The 19,192-nt window shown below is 35.2% G+C and overlaps 1 protein-coding gene across 1 annotated transcript; it reads right to left on the bottom strand.

The window, feature by feature from the left end:
* Positions 1–34: 34 nt before the first annotated feature.
* On the bottom strand, positions 35–18,722 carry mybl2b (v-myb avian myeloblastosis viral oncogene homolog-like 2b). The gene is made up of 15 exons (XM_056468694.1): positions 18,499–18,722; positions 17,822–17,918; positions 16,512–16,583; positions 16,293–16,385; positions 14,603–14,823; positions 13,634–13,766; positions 13,055–13,111; positions 11,262–11,453; positions 9,586–9,858; positions 7,417–7,559; positions 7,241–7,340; positions 5,050–5,160; positions 3,671–3,787; positions 2,683–2,832; positions 35–1,501 (listed from the first exon to the last, which is right to left on the bottom strand). The coding sequence occupies exons 1-15, from the start codon at positions 18,516–18,518 to the stop codon at positions 1,373–1,375; spliced, it is 1,908 nt and encodes a 635-aa protein (XP_056324669.1). The 5' UTR covers positions 18,519–18,722; the 3' UTR covers positions 35–1,372.
* Positions 18,723–19,192: the final 470 nt, after the last annotated feature.

Raw genomic sequence — 19,192 nt, 5'->3', positions numbered from 1 at the left:
CTGACTCATGAGTTTTCTCTAGAGGTGAGGCGTGTGAATGATAACCAGGGTTTATTTCACGCCAGTGATTCTCCACTGGTGGACGGTAGAAATGTCAGAATAAGCAAACAGTCATATCACAGAGAACGAAACATGAATCTAAATGAAGCATTCACAAGCTGAACAATGACGTTACAACAGGAGCAAACCTGTTAGCATGGAAGTGTATGCCAGCAGGGTTGAAAACAGATCCTGACTGATCTCTGAACAGTTTTTCCAATGTAAATAAACTACATACAGCTGTTCCAATTTCTGTTTTCCAAGTTCATCAGCTATTTTTTTTCCTGATATTTGGACATTAGTTTGACACCGATACGTCTTCAAGTCATATTTTAACACTCGTTTGATCTGTATATCATCCGATGTGTACAAGAGTCATTAAAAGGTCTATTTAACAAACATTATGAATCATAAACATCTTAAAAGACATCATCTATTCAACATCTAAAACGAGACGTCATGCAGATGTAATAAATATGTCTTCCCAGATGTAAACGCACACAACATGTGTGTGTGGTGTCAGGGAATGGGCTCATTTCCAGTGTCGCCATTAAGACAACAGACATCTATTCACCTTTTATAGCATTTCTACTTAAAGAAAATAAAGTAGCACCGCTTCTATACATCATCATTTAAAGAGAGTGTTCACCCCAAAACTATAGTCATTATCAAGTTTCATATTTATGAGTTTCTTTACTCTCTTAAACACAAAAAATATGTGTTTGATGCATGCTGAAAACCGGTAACCATTGACTTTCATGGTAGAAAACACAATGGGAGTCAATGGTTACAGGTTTCCAACATTTCTAAATATCTATATTTGAACAAAAAAAGTAGAGAATGAGTAAACGATGACAGAATTTTCTTTTTTGTTTTATTTTTTGGGGTGAACTGTCCCTTTAAGGCCTCAAAACATCCCATGTGAGGCCCTACAGGTCCTTTTACTGAACTCTAATATTTTCTGAAGAGCATGAACAGGCCAGGAAAAATGTCAGCCTCTTTCTATTTACATATGAGAGTCTGCTGAATCTCACACACTGAGTTCAATTTAAAAAAGAAGAGAAACCTGATTATTGACTCTTGGTTTTGGAGCAGAATACATGTTTGCTGGCATTGAGGAGCATGTTGACAGTACATAAATAAAAGAAAATCTCAGCACTTCTTTATACAGGGTGTTTGAATGCGCTGATACGCCACAGGAAACAGGACGAGAGCATTATCAGCAGTAAAGTGTCTTCTGGAACAGTAATTGGCTTTATACTCTACACAACATTTACAATTAGTTTTTCTTTTCCATCGACACATTTTCCACATTATGTTTTGTAAACGTGGCTCAGGACAGGATGAGGGCTCGGTTTGGGGTGTGAGATTTTAAAGAGCGAAGGTATCGTCTGGCTTTCTCCGTCATGAAGAGCTGATCTTTCGTCCGTCCACAGACAACAGTTTCCCACGCCGCAGACATCTGTCAGAAGAAGAAATGATTAGATAATGGAGACTTTCTCTTGTCCTATAAGAAAAATAAATAAAAAGTTGCTTCTCTAAGTTTTTAAAGCGAATGTTTAAAGCGAAACATCACATTTAATTAATTTATAATAAAACATTAGCAGTTTCGTTGTGAATATTCTACACTAGCTCCTTTCCTGTATTAAAGAGCACCTCTTTTACTCCTTTTTCAAGGTTTAACATCAGTCTTTTGTGTCTCCAGAATGTGTCTGTAAAGTTTCAGCTCAAAACACCCATCAGATTATTTATTAGACCTTTCTGAATCTGGGAAATTTGATCTGTTAGGACACTAGCTGTTTTTGTTGCTGTGCCTTTAATGCAAATGAGCCGCTTCTCCCCGCCCACTGTTTCCACGTGCATGTCAGAGCCATAGAGATCTCTCTGTATTGTTCTGTGTAGCCTTCACCTGCTGGGTCTCATGTAGATAAACAGCACAGTGACAGACAAGAATGAAGCAGATCTCCATTACTACAGTAAGAACTTTCCCAATGGTTATTTGATGCATTTGTTGTGGAGTTTATTCAAGCCTTTCTGCAATGATGAGACACACACGCACAGCTTTGCACAGCAAATGCGACATGATACACGTTAATATCCACTATTAATGTATAAAATAAACCGGGACTAAAGCATCTTATTTTATAATTGTACAGACATGCATCTGTGGTGATTAATTACAGTGAAATACAGTCTTTATTACAAACATGCATGGATTTAAAAATGTTTTAATCTTGGAAAACTTATTCTCGAGGTGCTGATGATCACAGAGAGCCGAACAGATCTTTTAATCCCAGGTGTTTTGCGCAAGTTATATGGATATGATTATACGTGTTACTACAGAGACATGCTAATACGCAGCTGTCAATTAATTCGTGGGTTGGGGGAAACCACACTCCTACGTCACAAACAAAACAATTAAATTAGCCATGTTAAGTCCTTTAGGAGTAACTCATATCATCTAAAATACTCAGAAATATCTGACATTGGATAACGTTTTCAAACAGAAATAACCCAATACACGAGGTGTAAAAATCTTACACTCCCTTGATCATAGCCGGTGCCAATGTTTGAGATCAGCACATGCCTAAAATGATGTCCTGTATGCATGACATGAGCAGAGTGTGATCTACCGTGACTTACAGGCAGTGGAGGGATCGTTTTGGGTGCTGCCGGCACTGGTTTAGAGGCAGGTCCACTTTCATTGGGACCAAGAATAAAGCCCTGATCCAGAACATTCTCCTCTTTTACAGCACATGAGGACAGAGGAGGCTCCGGCTGCACCGTCTGAGGCTGTAAATACAGAAAATAAAACACTTTTCAATTAGGGCTCAACAATATATCAGCATCGATATCGCAGTGTGTGAATCTGCCATGATCACATTGTAAGATCTGCAACGTCGTGTTGGATTAAATTCTAATCTAATAGGGTGAAAATGTTTTATTTAGATGGGTTTAAGGTCTGATTAAGGCAAATTTAAATTCTTTGTGCACAAAAAAGATAAAGTTTGCCGCTTTAACAAAGATGAATTGTTTAATTATTAATACACGAAGCCTACACAGAGCTACTTTACATCAGATTACAATATTGAAGAAAAACAACACTGCAATATTTAATATTTCTGTGGTTATAAATTGTGATATGAATATAATTTCACAAGATGACTTGGGTAACTATTTGGAAAGAATTCATAATTTTACATTGGGATTATTTTGTGGTGCATCAGCATAAAATATACAACACAAAGATTAAATTTAATATCTTCGTCATATATTATGCAGATGCGCTCACCGGACAAAATCATGCAATCAATGTAAAACTGAATTCTTTTCAATTAGAGTTGCTCAAGTCATCTAGTGAAGATATATTCATATTGCAAAATATAAACTGCAGAAAAATAAAATAATGCAATGTCATCAATATCTTCAATATCATGCAGCCCTACTTTCAATAATCCATTTCTTATTTTTATTTCTCTTATACTTCTTTCTTTTATTCCTGCTTATGTAAAACACTTTGAATTGCCACTGTGTATGAAATGTGCTTTATTAATAAACTTGCCTTGCTCATGCAAAAGCTACATCTGAAGAGCGAGCCAGGCTAAATGCAACATCAGTGTTGTTTCTGTACCTTTTCACTGGGTTTGACTGTGACTTTAATCTGCTGCTTTCGTGCAGCAACACTTTCACTGCAGTCGATGACATCCAGAGCCAAAGATTTACGCACTTTCTTCATAGGAGGACGATACTGTTGAAGGAGACAGAGATCATTCAATATAACAGCAAACCAGCAACAAAACAAGGAGGATTTGCTTTATTTCATATTAACACTACAGATTGGTTTCACTGCAAATCCACTTAGAAAATGAAATAGGATAATCAATGAATGAATAAACATTTAATCTCTTAACTCTACACTCGATCAACTTTATAAAACGTCTAAATGATCAACATAATCTGATGCATGCAGCTCAGGGTTTAAAGGTCTTTTTGTTGTCAGATCTTTACTGATTTTGTTAGTAATAAATCAAGATGAAAACTAACTAGACTGGAGCAACACAGGCTTACTGAATTATTAATATATAATACTTAAGAAACACTTGAGACAATTTAGAAAGTTTTGAAATGTCATGAGTATCGCATACGTTTATTTTTTCCAGAACCTTTACTTTCTCTGTTCCTCAGCGCTTTGATTATCTTCCTCAAATGATTGGAGAGGTTTCAGAGACTTGGGAAGATTCATCTGTTAATTTCTATTAGTCTGCTACAAAAGTTATATACATATTGTTGATTTACAAGCTATATAAGGACTTTTTGTCCAAGTAAAATATCAGAATGTGCACCAAATTGCATATAATTCTCCTCAATTTGGACCCCTTTTCTTCAGATTCACAGTACATATGTAAACATATCTTTTGCATATGCTAATTAGTTTTTCACCAAATCAAAAGAGCACTTTTACATTATTTCACTATTAATATTGTGCATTAAATACATTTTTTGGAGGAGAAAGTATTTTTCTGAAAAATACAGTCATGTGAAAAAATTAGGACACCCAATGAAAGCCTGGGTATATATTTTTTATTTGTTTAATCTCAATTTTAACTATGCAGAAAGGTTACGATAATATAACCAAACAATTAAAACTAAAGAAAAGACTTTAAGATCTTCTGTAAATGTAATTCTACAAGAATGCATATTCCAGCTGAGGAAAACGTTAGGACACCCTCACCCTCAGGCTTTCATTGGGTGTCCTCATTTATTTATTTTTTTCACATGACTGAAGATAAAAGCTACACATTTTATCTGCTAAAGATAAATATTTCTCTTTTAATATTTTTTTTAAGTAGTTATCGGCTGTATTAGCTTTTATTTGTGGTATTAAAATTTGTACCATTTTGACAGGATTTTGGGCTTTAATCTCCATCAGTAATGTATAAATGTATAGATGTATAAATGATCCACTATGACCGGAAACTGAGCTGATCTCTAGTCTTCCAGACGTCTTACCACTTGCTTGCGTTTCTTCTCAGCAGGAGTTTCATCTTCTACGATCAGCTCGATTCCTGCTTCACTGCGCAGCACTTCTTTAAGATCCTCCTCCAGATTCGGGGTTGGAGGCTGAAGAAAAAAACCCAAAGAAACAGAATTTTTTTTTGAATACAGTGGTGGGAGACAAACTTTGAGTATTTAGGTAGTAATAAAATCCCTCTTTTTACCACCTGAATAGGACTAAAGAGTAACTATTGTTTCAATGAACAGATTCAGACTTCTGCAATAGAAATGGAATTCGACACCATACATAAATCCAGAGCTGCTTTACAAATTCAAGCCAAATATTCCAGATCAAATGTATTAAGGAGAACTCATTGCTTATGGAAATGTCCTTTAGTTGAACATTTTCATCCATGGTATTAAAACAATATTCCCAAATCTCCAAAACTTTGCATACTAAATATTTTCTTGTTACACAAGCTTTCTTTTTACTAGCTCAGATGAGAAATGACTGATTTTCTGGTCATTACACACAAAACTTATAAAAGCTTGTAATTAGAAAATAAAATATAATAGCTAGTAATTAGAAGCCCTTATTTTAAACAATAGTTGCAAGAATTGTTTCATTGTTTGGCTTTAGAAAAATTAACGTATAGTTAAGAGAAAACCTGAAACATTTTTCAAAATATGAAATCCCTTTGTAGGATTCCTATAGGTCCATATAACTTTTATCTTGTATCACCTGCTATTAATATACCATTGTTTTGATTTTATTTTCTTACATTTGTACATTAATTTACATGCATTTATTAATATATTTGTAATTCATACATGTTAAACGCTCCTAAAATTAATAAAGAGTGTTTAAAAAATAATAATAATTAACACTACAGAGGTTTAAAATAAGACCGTCAGCGGGTTTCACAAGAAAGCTCTTTAATGTGATCATGAATTTAATGCAAGATATCACAATGTTGGTCTCACCTGTAGCCATAATACATCAATTATATTTGGACTAGCAGGAAAAAAACTATCCAAAAAATATTCAATTCAATTCAATTTACCTTTATTTGTATAGCGCTTATACAATGTAGATTGTGTCAAAGCAGCTTCACATAAAAGGTAACAGTAAATAGGAACAGTGTAATTCAATAGGAACAGTGTAATTCAATAGGAACAGTGTAATTCAAGAAAACAAGAAAACACATTCTGAAGCGCTGCGGGAGTATATTAAATGAGTTTTGGAGATAACATTACTTAGGCATAGGAAAATTGAGAGCCATTTATTTATATTTATTATAAAAATCTGAGATATTTGATAAAACAAGCAGACAGATATTAGAACCCCTTAATGCACTGTAAGAAATGCAAGCATAACCAATGACTGTCAATAACATAGTAATTATATTCACAATTCACAATCTATAATGTTTTTAATAATGTGGCTTAACTATTATTTGACAATAAAGCTATAGTGAGGATATTGCATTTTTATGATAATATAAGGACAATGTTACTTTATAATTACTTTTATTTATGCATTACCTAATCAGCCAAATCATATTTTGCTTTCCTTTGCATTTGTCCCTGTGTGTTCTGTTGTTCGGTCACAGGTTTGTATTTTTATTAATTGTATTTTATATCTGTTATTATTATTATTATTATTATTATTATTATTATATTGTATTGATTTTTTAAATAAATGTTGTAGTTTTGTAAAATGCAAAAAGCACATAAATAAATGTTTAAATAAATAATAATAATAATAATAATAATAAACAAACATTTAATTTTTAATACTAAAAGTATTTAGTTATCGGTATAATTAGTTTTTTTGTGGTATTAAAATTTGCACCATTTTGCACCAAATTGCACTGACTTTTTGGTTTTAACCATCATCAGTAAATGGATTGATATCACAGTATACCGCCTTCGAGTTGTTCTGATTGGTCCCCTGCTTTGGAACTGATATTAATGAGTGTCAATGGAAAAGTAGTGCATTAGAATAGAAAAATGCTTCATAATATAACATCTTAAAATGTTTATACGACAGGGCTGTTCATTTTAAGTATTAAAATGACACACTGTTTACATAAATCGTCCGTTTCTAGTGATTTCTAGTGAGCTGAATGACCAGCTTGAACTGCAAAGCATAAATCGCACTGTTGTTTTGAAGAGGAGCCAAGACTGTAGTAAATGTTCTCACCAGTGGCCGCAAAGGGCCGTACTTCTCCATGGCGTTTTTAAACGGAGTAGGTGTACGAGGCATCGTGTCCAGATCAGACTTGTGATTTGGTGTGATAAACCTACAAAAGAGGAAACATACGAGTTTAGCAGTGACGTCAGAGCTGAACTGCTGTGAGTGTGAATTCAGAGACGTACAGGGAGTTTTCCTTCTGTGTGAGCGGGGTTTTGTCTCGGTGCAGCGGTGTGGTGACCACGGCTTTCTGACTGCACACAGGAGTGGAGGTGAGGGACGGGTTCTCCAGGTCAAGCGTGTCCTGCTTCGTCCACATATTGAGGAACTGTGAAAATAATATTAAAAGGCCTTGAATAATAAACAAAAATAAGAATTGTGATATATTTGGCCTAGAAACAAGACAAAACCTCTAAGAAAAGCATTATTTTGTGTTTGTTATAAAAACAAGCGGACAATGCAATTAGCGGAGCTCCTGACACATTTCAGAACGATCAACAACTTGCTTCAAATGTCTGTATTTAGCAGTGTCTTTAATCTAAACTCATAAAAGACAAGAACAAAACTAATCTCAAAGCAGCAACAGTATCTGTCTGACAATTATAACTACTGTATGCAGGATGGTTAGTTACTTACTGAAAAGCTTCACAGGAAAGTGAAGAGAAATATAAATATATATATATTATTTTATTCTTCTCTTCACTTTCCTGTGGAGTACAAGGAAAAAATAAACTGAAATTAAAGCTGCAATTAACAGGCGCTTCTACCCGAGATACCTTAGGAAAACAGTCACTGTTCCCTGTTACCAATATACATTTCAGCAGGTCAATATGAGAAGAGTTTACATGTGCCACAGTGCCTGCTGCCAGTAGGTGCCAGCATGACTTTAAATGAACTGATTTTCAGATGCTGTATATTGTGAAGATTCTTTATCTAATAATAATTTATTTAAAATCATGAAGTCTTCTAAAATGATTGCGGTGATTTTATCTGGGACTGAATCGGTTTTAAACTTTAATCAAATAGAAATAATCATTTAACAAACCCAAATCTACTTAAGTTGTAAATTAAATGCATCACTTGTGTTATACAGAAAAATAACATTTCCCTTCTGCCCCATCCACACTTGTCAACGATACCCTGTTTACATTAATATGTCTTCGTTTTCGTTATAAAATCAGCATTTTAAAACGATCCACGTCCACTCTGGCGTTTCATCCAGCATTTCTGAAAAGCCCTCCGTTTACACTATCCTGCTGAAAACGCACATCACGTGACCACACACACGGTCATGCACTGCAGCGTACGCGCGCGTCTGAGCTCCAGCAGTCAGCGGGTGCTTTGAGCACAAAACCCCAGAGAGCAGAGCACGTCGGACAGTTTATCAAGGATGTACCGCTGAATTACGTCTCACTACAGTTGATATACGTGATATTTAATTCATCTTGTCTCTTATCTAACTACTCTTCGGTCTTTTGAATCTATCAGTTAGCGTGACAGCGTCAGTACACTGCTTCAGTCTTTCGCCTTCACGCTTGTACATAGTCATTTTAGTCACCTCAGCCACCTTTTTTTACCATTCAAGTTAGTGGACGCCATTATAACGACACAGATCACTCTGCCTACTCATGCCAGAGTCCTGCGGAAAAAGTGATTGACAGGTGGTCATTTGTGCGTAACTTCTCTTTATTTATTTATTTGGTTATGGGTAAAACATTGACCATGCGGGTCAGGTAACATTAGTTGAAACGGTAGGCTACAAATAATAAATTTGTTATGGTTTATTAATTATTCATAAATAATTAATACACCGCAACCTACGACGACAATGCCATCGTTCATTGCATTGTTTCACATAATCATCATACGATGCCAAATTGATCGACATCGCCCAACTCTACTGCAGACAGCAGTCCATACCACAATCTGATTTGGATCGACTTTGATTCACTATCTAAACTAAAAGTTGCAGGAACATTTTGACTGACATTCTCCCTTTGTACGTGTCATCAGAGGGGGAAAGCCCCGCCCACCATTGACCATCTCTCCCTCATTAGCATAAACAGCAGCCCTGAGTGAGAAGCAGTCGTCCTCCATTAGTTCTGAATCTGCCGCTATGATGACACACAGGCATCTGTAGCTCCACCCTCTTCTGTAAAGAGCAATCTCATTTAAATTTAAAGCGACAGTCACCAAAATTTGGATCAAATCCTAAAAGGGTCAGTTTTAGAAAGTTATATAAGATTATCTGTGTGTTATTTTGAGCTGAATCGTCACTACACACTCTAGAGACATCAGAGACTTATTGTACATCATTTTAACTTTATATCAAGTGGTGTATTGTGTTTTCACACCTGTGAGGGTGAGAAGGGCAGGATCTTGACCGGCGTGCTCTTTGGGGTCATGGAGTCGTTAGGATCGGGCGAGAGGGCGATTCGGCGACGGCTGCGGCGGCTCAGGATGGAAGGAGGAGTGGCTCCGCCGGGCGAGATGGGGATCAGCTCTCCTTTACTGCCCTTGCTGAGCTCTTGCAGCGCACTGCCCTCCAGACGAAACTGCAGCAGCTCCGAGCTCTGGCTCTCCTCCGGCAGGTCGAAGTCCGACATCGTACACCAACCCTCCAGATCCTTCACACACATAATCTGATCAGTCCTATACTCACTTAAATGTCCCATAAAGGTTTTTAGATGTTAGCATGTTAATATTGAAGATATCTATAAACTAATGTGCTCCAAAATTCACATTTAAGAAGATATAAACATGATGGAGGTCTTGGACTTTATTAAAAAGAAAATCCACATTTTAGTAAATATGTTGTGGGTTTTTTCTTACATATTTAATTGACATAATATTAAGATATACAAGTGCTTTTTTTTGTTTTGAACAATTATTGTATAACAGAAAGACACATTAGTACATATCATTTACAATATTAATCATTAGATTATTTACAATAAAGGATGAAAAAAGATAAACAATAGAAAAAAAACAAAACAGAAATCAAACTAAAATTAAAGAGATACCAATAGGTCATCTGATCTGAAGATAGATATATAATAGAGAAGAAATTGAGAGTGAAGAGGGCAAAATAACATGACAACAGCAATTTAGAGATGTAATAGATTATACATATTAAAGGTTGTGCAAATTGGATATGTTTTGAGTGCCTTCTTGTTAAGTGAATCTGGAATTGTAAGCAAGTAAGTGTTGATATATAGGGTTTCCTTTAACAAGTGTCACTAATATTAGAACCGAACACGGGCCACTCAATTACAAGGAGATAATGCACATGGTGATGCAGCCACAATGTAAAGAGGGTGTGGATTAGTTTTTAATAACTGAATGTACCAGAGTCAATTACTCTGCTCATACTACTGTTCCCACATCTAAAGTTACTCTTCATATGTTAAATTAAGACATTTGACAGGTTTTTGTCCTCAGACATTATAAGCCTAATGAGCAGTAGCATAAATGGTCTTAAAATGATACTCTTTTCACAAGACTCTTATGACGTGTTTAACGTCCATCAGTACCTGAAATTCTTGAAAGTTTTTAATTAGATGTTTTGTTTTTAAACATATGAACATTTATATGTATTTATGTGTGTATCGCATCATCTTTGCATTAAATTACAAAACAAAAAACGAATGAGCGCTTGTGTGAGGTGTGTGTAATGCAGCGTCGATGAGGCGGGACAGTAAATCTGACATTATTCTCTCTTCTGACTGCTTTTACCAGTCTCACACTAATGTTTTCCTCTTTCTGAAAGTCTTGATAACACCATCCTGGAGTTTTTACTTGTATTATTTCAGCAAATAGGACTGTTAAATAATGATTTGTTGTACTCTCCTATTCACTGCGCTCTGAGTTTACCAACTATGACGACTTCCGTTACTGAGAAACACGCAAATGTGGCTTCATAACATCACTTATCACAATCAGTTCTGTGACAACAAAGAGCACACAACAAAAGTGCAACCGGTTGTAATTCTAATAGTGATTTTCTGATGATTACTCGGGCTTGACTCACCCCATCCATCAGCTCCATCACCTCCTTCAGTGTAGGAGCCGCTGATGGAGACAGAAACCCAGAGCTGTCCATCACCCATGTGGACACGTTTGAGTCTCCCCCTTCACTTTTGGGGCTCGTTGAAGCTTTGGGGGTTTTAGGAGATGATGTTTTGTGTGGAGGAGCGGTGACTTTCTCATGCGCATCAGGATCCTGTCAACAAACAAGGGTATATATCGATTTGGGATGAACCAAAAGAAAAGGGCTGATACTAATACAGATTTCAATAACAGAAAAACAAATTGTCCAGCCAGTTCTGATACCAATATTATCAACTACATACAGTTCTCTCCATTACCATACAGCAGTCAACATTTGAAGTGGATCAAAAGATTTGATGAAAATAGTCAATAATATTATTGAACAACACCCATTGTTGTCTTAGGACAATTTTAAAAATCTTTATTGATCCATTTTATATGTTGATTACCGTAGTTTTACTGAATAAGGAAGGATTGGATCCATTTATCAGTCAACTTTACAACATTTTAAGAGGGACGAGATTTAATACAATACAATCTGATAATCTTCAAATGGTGCCATTCAATTTCTGCTATTCAATATTTTCTAATTCAAACAACCATTATTTATCAAGGAATATACAGTGGGTACAGAAAGTATTCAGACCCTTTTACATTTTTTATTCTTTGTTATATTGCAGCCATTTGCTAAAATCATTTATGTTCATTTATTTCCTCAATGCACACAAAGCACCCCATATTGACAGAAAAACACATTTTTGAATGGCCCAGCCAGAGCCCTGACTTAAACCCAATTGAGCATCTCTGGAGAGATCAAAAAAATGGTCCACCAACGTGTACCATCCAACCTGACAGAACTGGAGAGGATCTGCAAGGAGGAATGGCAGAGGATCCCCAAATCCAGATGTGAAAAAGTTCCAGCATCTTTCCCAAAAAGACTCACGGCTGTATTAGATCAAAAGAGTGCTAAATACTGAGAAAAGACTCTGAATACTTGGCACCATGTGATATTTCAGTTTTTCTTTGTTAATAAATCTGCAAAAATGTCAACAGTTCTATGTTTTTGTCAATTTGTGCTGCTGTGTGTACATTAATGAGGGAAAAAAATTAACGATTTTAGCAAATGGCTGCAATTTAACAAAGGAGAAAAATTAAGTGGATCCGATTACTTTCCCTACCCACTGTACTTGCTTAATAAACCTAACACAAAATAAAGAATCTGAAAGCTTAATAAATCTGCTTTCCATTGATATGGTTTGTTAGAGCAATATTTTACAGAGATACAACTAATTGAAAATCTACAATTTGAGAGTTCAAAAAAAAAGAAATCTAAATCCTGAGAAAAATCGCCATTAAAGAGGTCTAATTTAAGTTCTTAGCAATGCATATCACTAAAGAAGAATTATGCTTTGATATGTTTACACAAGTACGTTTACAAAATATATAAAAAAACACTTAATATTCAAATAATGTGTGGCATAAAAGAAAAATAAACTAATAATTCAATAATACACCCATGCAACTTGGGGTGGCTGTTAAGAATGATCTGCAGTAATATGTATGGGGCTAATATAGTTTTTAATTCATCTGGTCATCTTGCTGAGTGTTGCTATTATGTGGATTGTTGTATCGTTGTATTTATTCTACCAGTGTTAAAGACAAGTTTCCTTTCTGTGCAGAGCAGAACAAACAAAGTTTAAACAAGCAACTCAAGACTGATTTCGTGCTCCATATTTGTACTGTAATTAAAAGCAGAAAAGTTCTTCATTGTACCTGTTTTGAGCATTCAACAGGCAGTTCTTCACTGGCTCCGTCGCAGCAAATTTTCACCTGCAAAACACAAACCAACAGTGAAACTGAAGCCTTCCCATTGGTTAATAATGTATAAATAAATAAACTTGCCTAATGTTGGTCATTAAGCCCGTCACAATAATATATCGACTTATCGAGCAATACATGGACATGACATATTTGGTGACACAATATAAATCATCCTTAAAGTTTACATGAAAATGAACGTCTTCAGCATTTTAGCTTCTGTGATCTCATCTAATCTCCACTGAAGGGGTCAGCAAGAAACTCTTACAAGCAATGCCTTCTCAGAAGACAGCCGGTAAAGCCATTTTACATGTCTTTTTTGTCCTTTGAATGCGTTTATGCCTATGTACACATTGTTGTATAATCAGTTAATATATTAATTATACCTTATATTATATTATACCTTATATTAGGTATAAATTGGTCTTAAAATGACAATAACATCACTTATTACAATTATTTTTAATATATCGACAAACAAAACTGCCTTCTGGTGACAGGCCTATTGGTCATAAAGTGATGCTGTTGTCTGACCTCTTCAGAAAGCAGCTCTTCAGTGTCCGTCTGCTGCAGCACGTGAAGTGTAGTGTCCACATCAGAGTAAAACCCTGTCTCTACTTTACGCTTGATGGTGGAGTTCCAGTGGTTTTTCACAGCATTGTCCGTTCTGTGGAGAAGAAAACACTTAAAATAATGATATTACTTTTGAACAAACGTATGAAGGTCCACCTTCAGCTCAGGGCTGTGCAAAATTATGACATATCTTGTATGGGTGAAATAAAAAGTCTTTATTATGCTCTATTGTTTATTTTGTGATGTTGTAAAATACATTGATCATTTGGATGACTATAATCTTACACTCCACAATGAAGATGCAGACAGAAACAGGAGTAACACCACATATGGGATTGCTGCAAGCTTCAAAGTATTTTGTTCTTTGTTTAGGAATATTTTATGTTGGATTTGAAATTAATTATTTGTTTTTGATAAAGTGTTTTACATCTCATTTATATTTATTTTATATTTCTACAATCTTCTACATCTGAAAGCACCAAAAAAAAAAAAAACATGCCCAAAACCAAATCTTAGCGCTGATTGGCTGAACATTTGTTTTGTTTTCAAAAAATACTTAGTAAAACATTATTGAAGTTGGGAGTCACAGCTAATATTTACATCACCTTAATGATGTCTGCTACACTGTTTTAGAGACGTCATTGATTTATGACTATTAGAACAGTTATTTCTTTTCAAGTCTCCTCACATGTATGGATTCTCCCTTATATTTATGGATCTCATTTCTCAAAAATGACTGATTATCAAATAGAAAGTTTTTTTGTTTTACTTTTGTCTGAAAACTGCTCCATTAAAAAAGTTATATAAAATTTCTGGCTTTAAAGGCATCAAGATGTGTTTGTTTTCAGACAAAACAACACACACGCACACACTAGTTAACTATAAGAACAGATAATTTTGCGTTTGGCTAAAGTCGGCAGTGTGTTTCACCTTCCAGGCAGCAGTTTTGCGATCTCCGCCCAGCGGTTTCCCAGTACGCGGTGGGCCTTGTAGATGATCAGATCTTCCTCTGGGGTCCAGGAAGACTTCTTGACGTCAGGATTGAGGTGATTGTGCCAGCGTTCTCTGCACTGCTTCCCCAGACGCCCCTTCAGGTGTTTCGCCACCATCGCCCACTGCTTGTTGCCGTATTTTTTCACCAGCTCGATCACCTGCACGCACACACACACAACACATGTATGAGAAATGCAGAATACACACTTTCTCACCTGTACAATCACATAGATACTCTGACTGGTCTCATTTGTAAGGCACTTAAAAAAATATATATATTTTTTATATATAACATCACTTTTATATATATATATATATATATATATATATTTATTTCCCTTAGATTCCATTTATAGTCAAAGGGATAATTCACCCAAAACTTAATATTCTGTCATCTATTACTTTCTTGTTTCTTATTACTGACCCGTTACTTGTTTTATTTATTTTTTTTAATGTTTTGAAAAATGTTGGAAACCTGTAACCATTGACTTCCATTGTATTTGTTCTTCCTACTATGGAAGTCAATGGTTACAGGTTTTGGTTACAATGGCCTTCTTCAAAATATCTTATTGTTTTGTTGTAATATATTATAATTATGTGCTCAACTGAAACTCTAGAAACTCAAAGGTTTAGAACCACTTGAGGGAGAGTAAATGAGAAAATTTTTTAGTAGTCTTTTATTTTTGGTAGAACTGTCCCTTTAAATGTTCTTACCAAGAAAATGTAATAGTATGCAAAAACTATTTAAACAGCTATAACAGACCATAGCACTTTGCTGCTTATTATTATAATATTCTTATCCAGATTTTAGCCCTACTTTTAATTTATTATTTCAAGTTTAACCAATTTGGTCACATTTGGGTCATGCATAAAGTTTAAATACTTTTTTAAAATGTAAATATTATACTTTATCTAAAATATTATGTATTAAATAATTGACATAAATAGGGCGACGCGTAAGCACTGTCGCCTCACAGCAAGAAGGTCGCTAGTTTGAGTCCCGGCTGGTCAGTTTGCATGTTCTCCCCGTGTTGGTGTGGGTTTCCTCCGGGTGCTCCGGTTTCCCCCACAGTCCAAACACATGCGCAATAGGTGAATTGAATAAACTAAATTGGTGTGTGTATGGATGCTTTCCAGTACTGGGTTGCAGCTGGAAGGGCTGCCGCAGTGTAATACATATGCTGGATAAGTTGGCGGTTCATTCTGCTGTGGCCAGACCTGATGAATAAAAGGTTTAAGCTGACGGAAAATGAATAAATGAAGGCATGAATAATTGACAAAAATATATATATAAAATTGGTCAAATTTAAATAATAAATCAAAGTAGGACTGTAAAAAACTGGATAAGAATATATAATAATAATAATAATAATAATATTTAATAGTCTGTAAATATTAAAGATAAAAAAATTAAATTATTATTAAATTAGTAACAATTTATTACTAATTAATTAATTAGTAATAAGCAAATAAAAAGATTTCTACAATGTGTTCATCATAAGGGTGCTATACTCCTATATCAGACACAACTTTAATTTACATAATAGAATAGAACAGAATAAAACAGATACTACAAAAATAAGTGATAATATAATCCATTATTTCCCCCGTTGTCTCTTCATTTTACCTTCTCATCCTCCTCCTTGGTCCAGGGTCCTTTGACAAGATCAGGATCCAAAACCTTGAACCAGCGATGCTGACACTGATGCTCCGATCGATTCTTCAACAACAAACACACTCTTACAGCATTTCAACTTTAATTAGACACTCGAATGTTTAATAGTTCAAAGCAAAACAATGTCCGGTGTAGGTTTTCTAAATGCATGACCAAACTAAACACACTTACAGGTAATAAGCCAGCGATGTATTTCCAGTCATTTGATCCAACGTTCAGCACCAGTTTACGCAGCTTATCATCCTGGAAAATACCAATGAACATATGAAATATTCATTCATGTTTTAATGCCATATCAGCAGCATTGGCTATATTCATGGCAAAACCTATACTCAATATCCAATATTTAACATGCAATTATATCAGTTTCTTAATAAACATTCATAGTATAAAAAAACAACACTGAAAAGAGTCATATAAACAATCTTTTAGTTTGATTAATGATATATTTTCGTACACAAGTAGATTTTTCTTTTTGTTTTCTCAATAAATATGAGTGTGTAAGGGGCAACATGGTGGCTTGGTGGTTAGCACTGTTGCCTCACAGCAATAAGGTCACTGGTTTGAGTCCCAGCTTGGTCAGTTGGCATTTCTGTATGGAGTCTGCATGTTCTCCCCGTGTTGGCGTGGGTTTCCTCCGGGTGCTCCGGTTTCCCCAACAGTCCAAACACACGTGCTATAGGAGAACTGATGGACTAAATTGGCCGTAGTGCACGAGTGTGAGTGTGTGAATGAGTATGTAGAGGTGTTTTCCAGTACTGGGTTGTAGATGGAAGGGCATCCGCTGTGTAAATACTGTTGTCTTGGACCTCCCCACAACCCCCCTCTATTTCATCGTGGCTCAAAGATTTGGTCTTCTTTTTAAAACTTGAGAAAATTAAATACAATATCAGAACAGTTTTTTGAAAAATGGCAAAAATTTATTGTATTTTTTTTATCACTTAAAAACCTCAGATGTGGATTGAGTGAAGGTACATGTGTATGTATGTATGTATATGGTTTGTTATTATAGTTTTTTCTGTATTTGTTTTCATTTATTTATTTACTTATTTGTAGATGTTGATTGTTCTATTTGGGGTTGTTTTGTGGGTTGTTATAAAATGTAAAATGCTATTTGCAAGAATAAAAATGCAAGTTTATTGATGTGGAAAGTGTTAAAGATACTCTTACGTCATTGTATTGATTGAGCTGAAGTTGGTTTTATATTTGCAGATTAGTTAAGCAACAACTTATGACACTTCCTATATTGTTTACCATAGTACTTTTAATATTCGGTCTGAAATCACATGTAAATATGACTTCAAACCAACATTAGCACTATGTATTTGACTGTGAACAATGGTGTACTTTGATAGTCATTGGCTGCTAAAATGAATTCATTTAGAATTAGCAAAGAATACTTTTCTGACATTATATTATTAAGGACAAATTCTGAACATGTGAATATAAATCCAAATGATTCTGCAAATGTGTTTGTTTACCTCCTCTTGTGTCCACTTGACTTTTACCTTCCCACAATCCCTCTGGTCAGCTACATCAGAGTCTGTGTCCTGACATAAGGTCTCCTCCTCATCCTCACTGTAACACACACACACACACGTTAAACAACACTGACCGCAGATCAGCAAACACTGTCTGACACCATTTATCAGGATATTGTGTTTGCTAAACAATGTTTATTAACACCAGAGGAAGAAAACAACACTTTTATTGCAGAAGAGTTCACAAAATAATACTTGAACCCCCTCAAATGTGCTTTGTAAAATGAAATTAAAATATGATAAACATTGAGCTAATTTCTCGAGCTATTAGCAGATCGGCTAACATTAACAACGACTGTCATCAAAGTATAAATCACTTTTCTAAGTCATAAAGCTAAATGTACACATTATAACAGTGTGTGATGCTGAATAACATTGTAAATCTTACTTTGTCTATATCTTTATAATGCTAAAACTAGAAGTTGCGCGTTTATCAGCTCTCTTTGTGCCATTAGGCGGGGTTCAATGGATCATTCACAAACTTATTGTCAACAATCACCACATTTATCGTTGAGTCAGTATGCTGAATACATTTCTGAGTCTCATTTCTAGCCCTAAAGTAAATCTCCATCATACATTAACATTAAACATGTAAGAATAATAAACTGTGTACTTACCCGCGCGCCCACCAAGACATTTCCCTGATGTTTGATCAAAATACGCCAATTATGCAGACCTTAATGAGGACACTCTGAGTCTAGAACACACACATAAACTCATGTGTGATGCTAATTAGACAGTCGATCAAATTAAGTAAAGAGTTTCATTAAAAAGCGCACAAGAGCTCGCAGCTAAACATCCACTACTGCGCGCCCAAGTTTCTATCTCGCGCTTCTTTTTCTCGTCCATTCGCGCGAGTGACGTAAAGCCAACACAGGCTGAACGTCACGCGCAAATGCGTGCGTGCGCGCGCGAAACACACACGGACGCGCATTTTGTCAAAATATATCCAAGTAAATATGTTGATGCATGTATTTTTAATATATTATAGATTTATTCCTTTAATAGCCTACATCCTGAAGGATAACTTATATATTAACCCCGAGCTTACAAATATTGTAAGCCTTGAGGACGTAGGCTATTAAAGAGACACCCAAAAATGAGAAATTTACACAACCTCTGATGGTTTTAAACCTTTTATGAGTTCTGTTGAACACAAAATAAGATATTCTGATATATGTTTACTTACATATATGAAAAAAAAAATACTATAGAGGTCAATGGTTACAGGTTTTCTGCTTTTGTGTTCGACAGAAGAAACGTAAATAGGTTTGGATCCAGTGAAAGGGAGAGAAAACGATGATTTATTTC

The sequence above is a fragment of the Danio aesculapii genome, chromosome 11 (genome assembly GCF_903798145.1).
Source record: "Danio aesculapii chromosome 11, fDanAes4.1, whole genome shotgun sequence".
Taxonomy (NCBI): domain Eukaryota; kingdom Metazoa; phylum Chordata; class Actinopteri; order Cypriniformes; family Danionidae; genus Danio; species Danio aesculapii.
The sequence above is the reverse complement of the archived record's forward strand: the minus strand, read 5'-3'. Positions and strand labels throughout refer to the sequence as shown.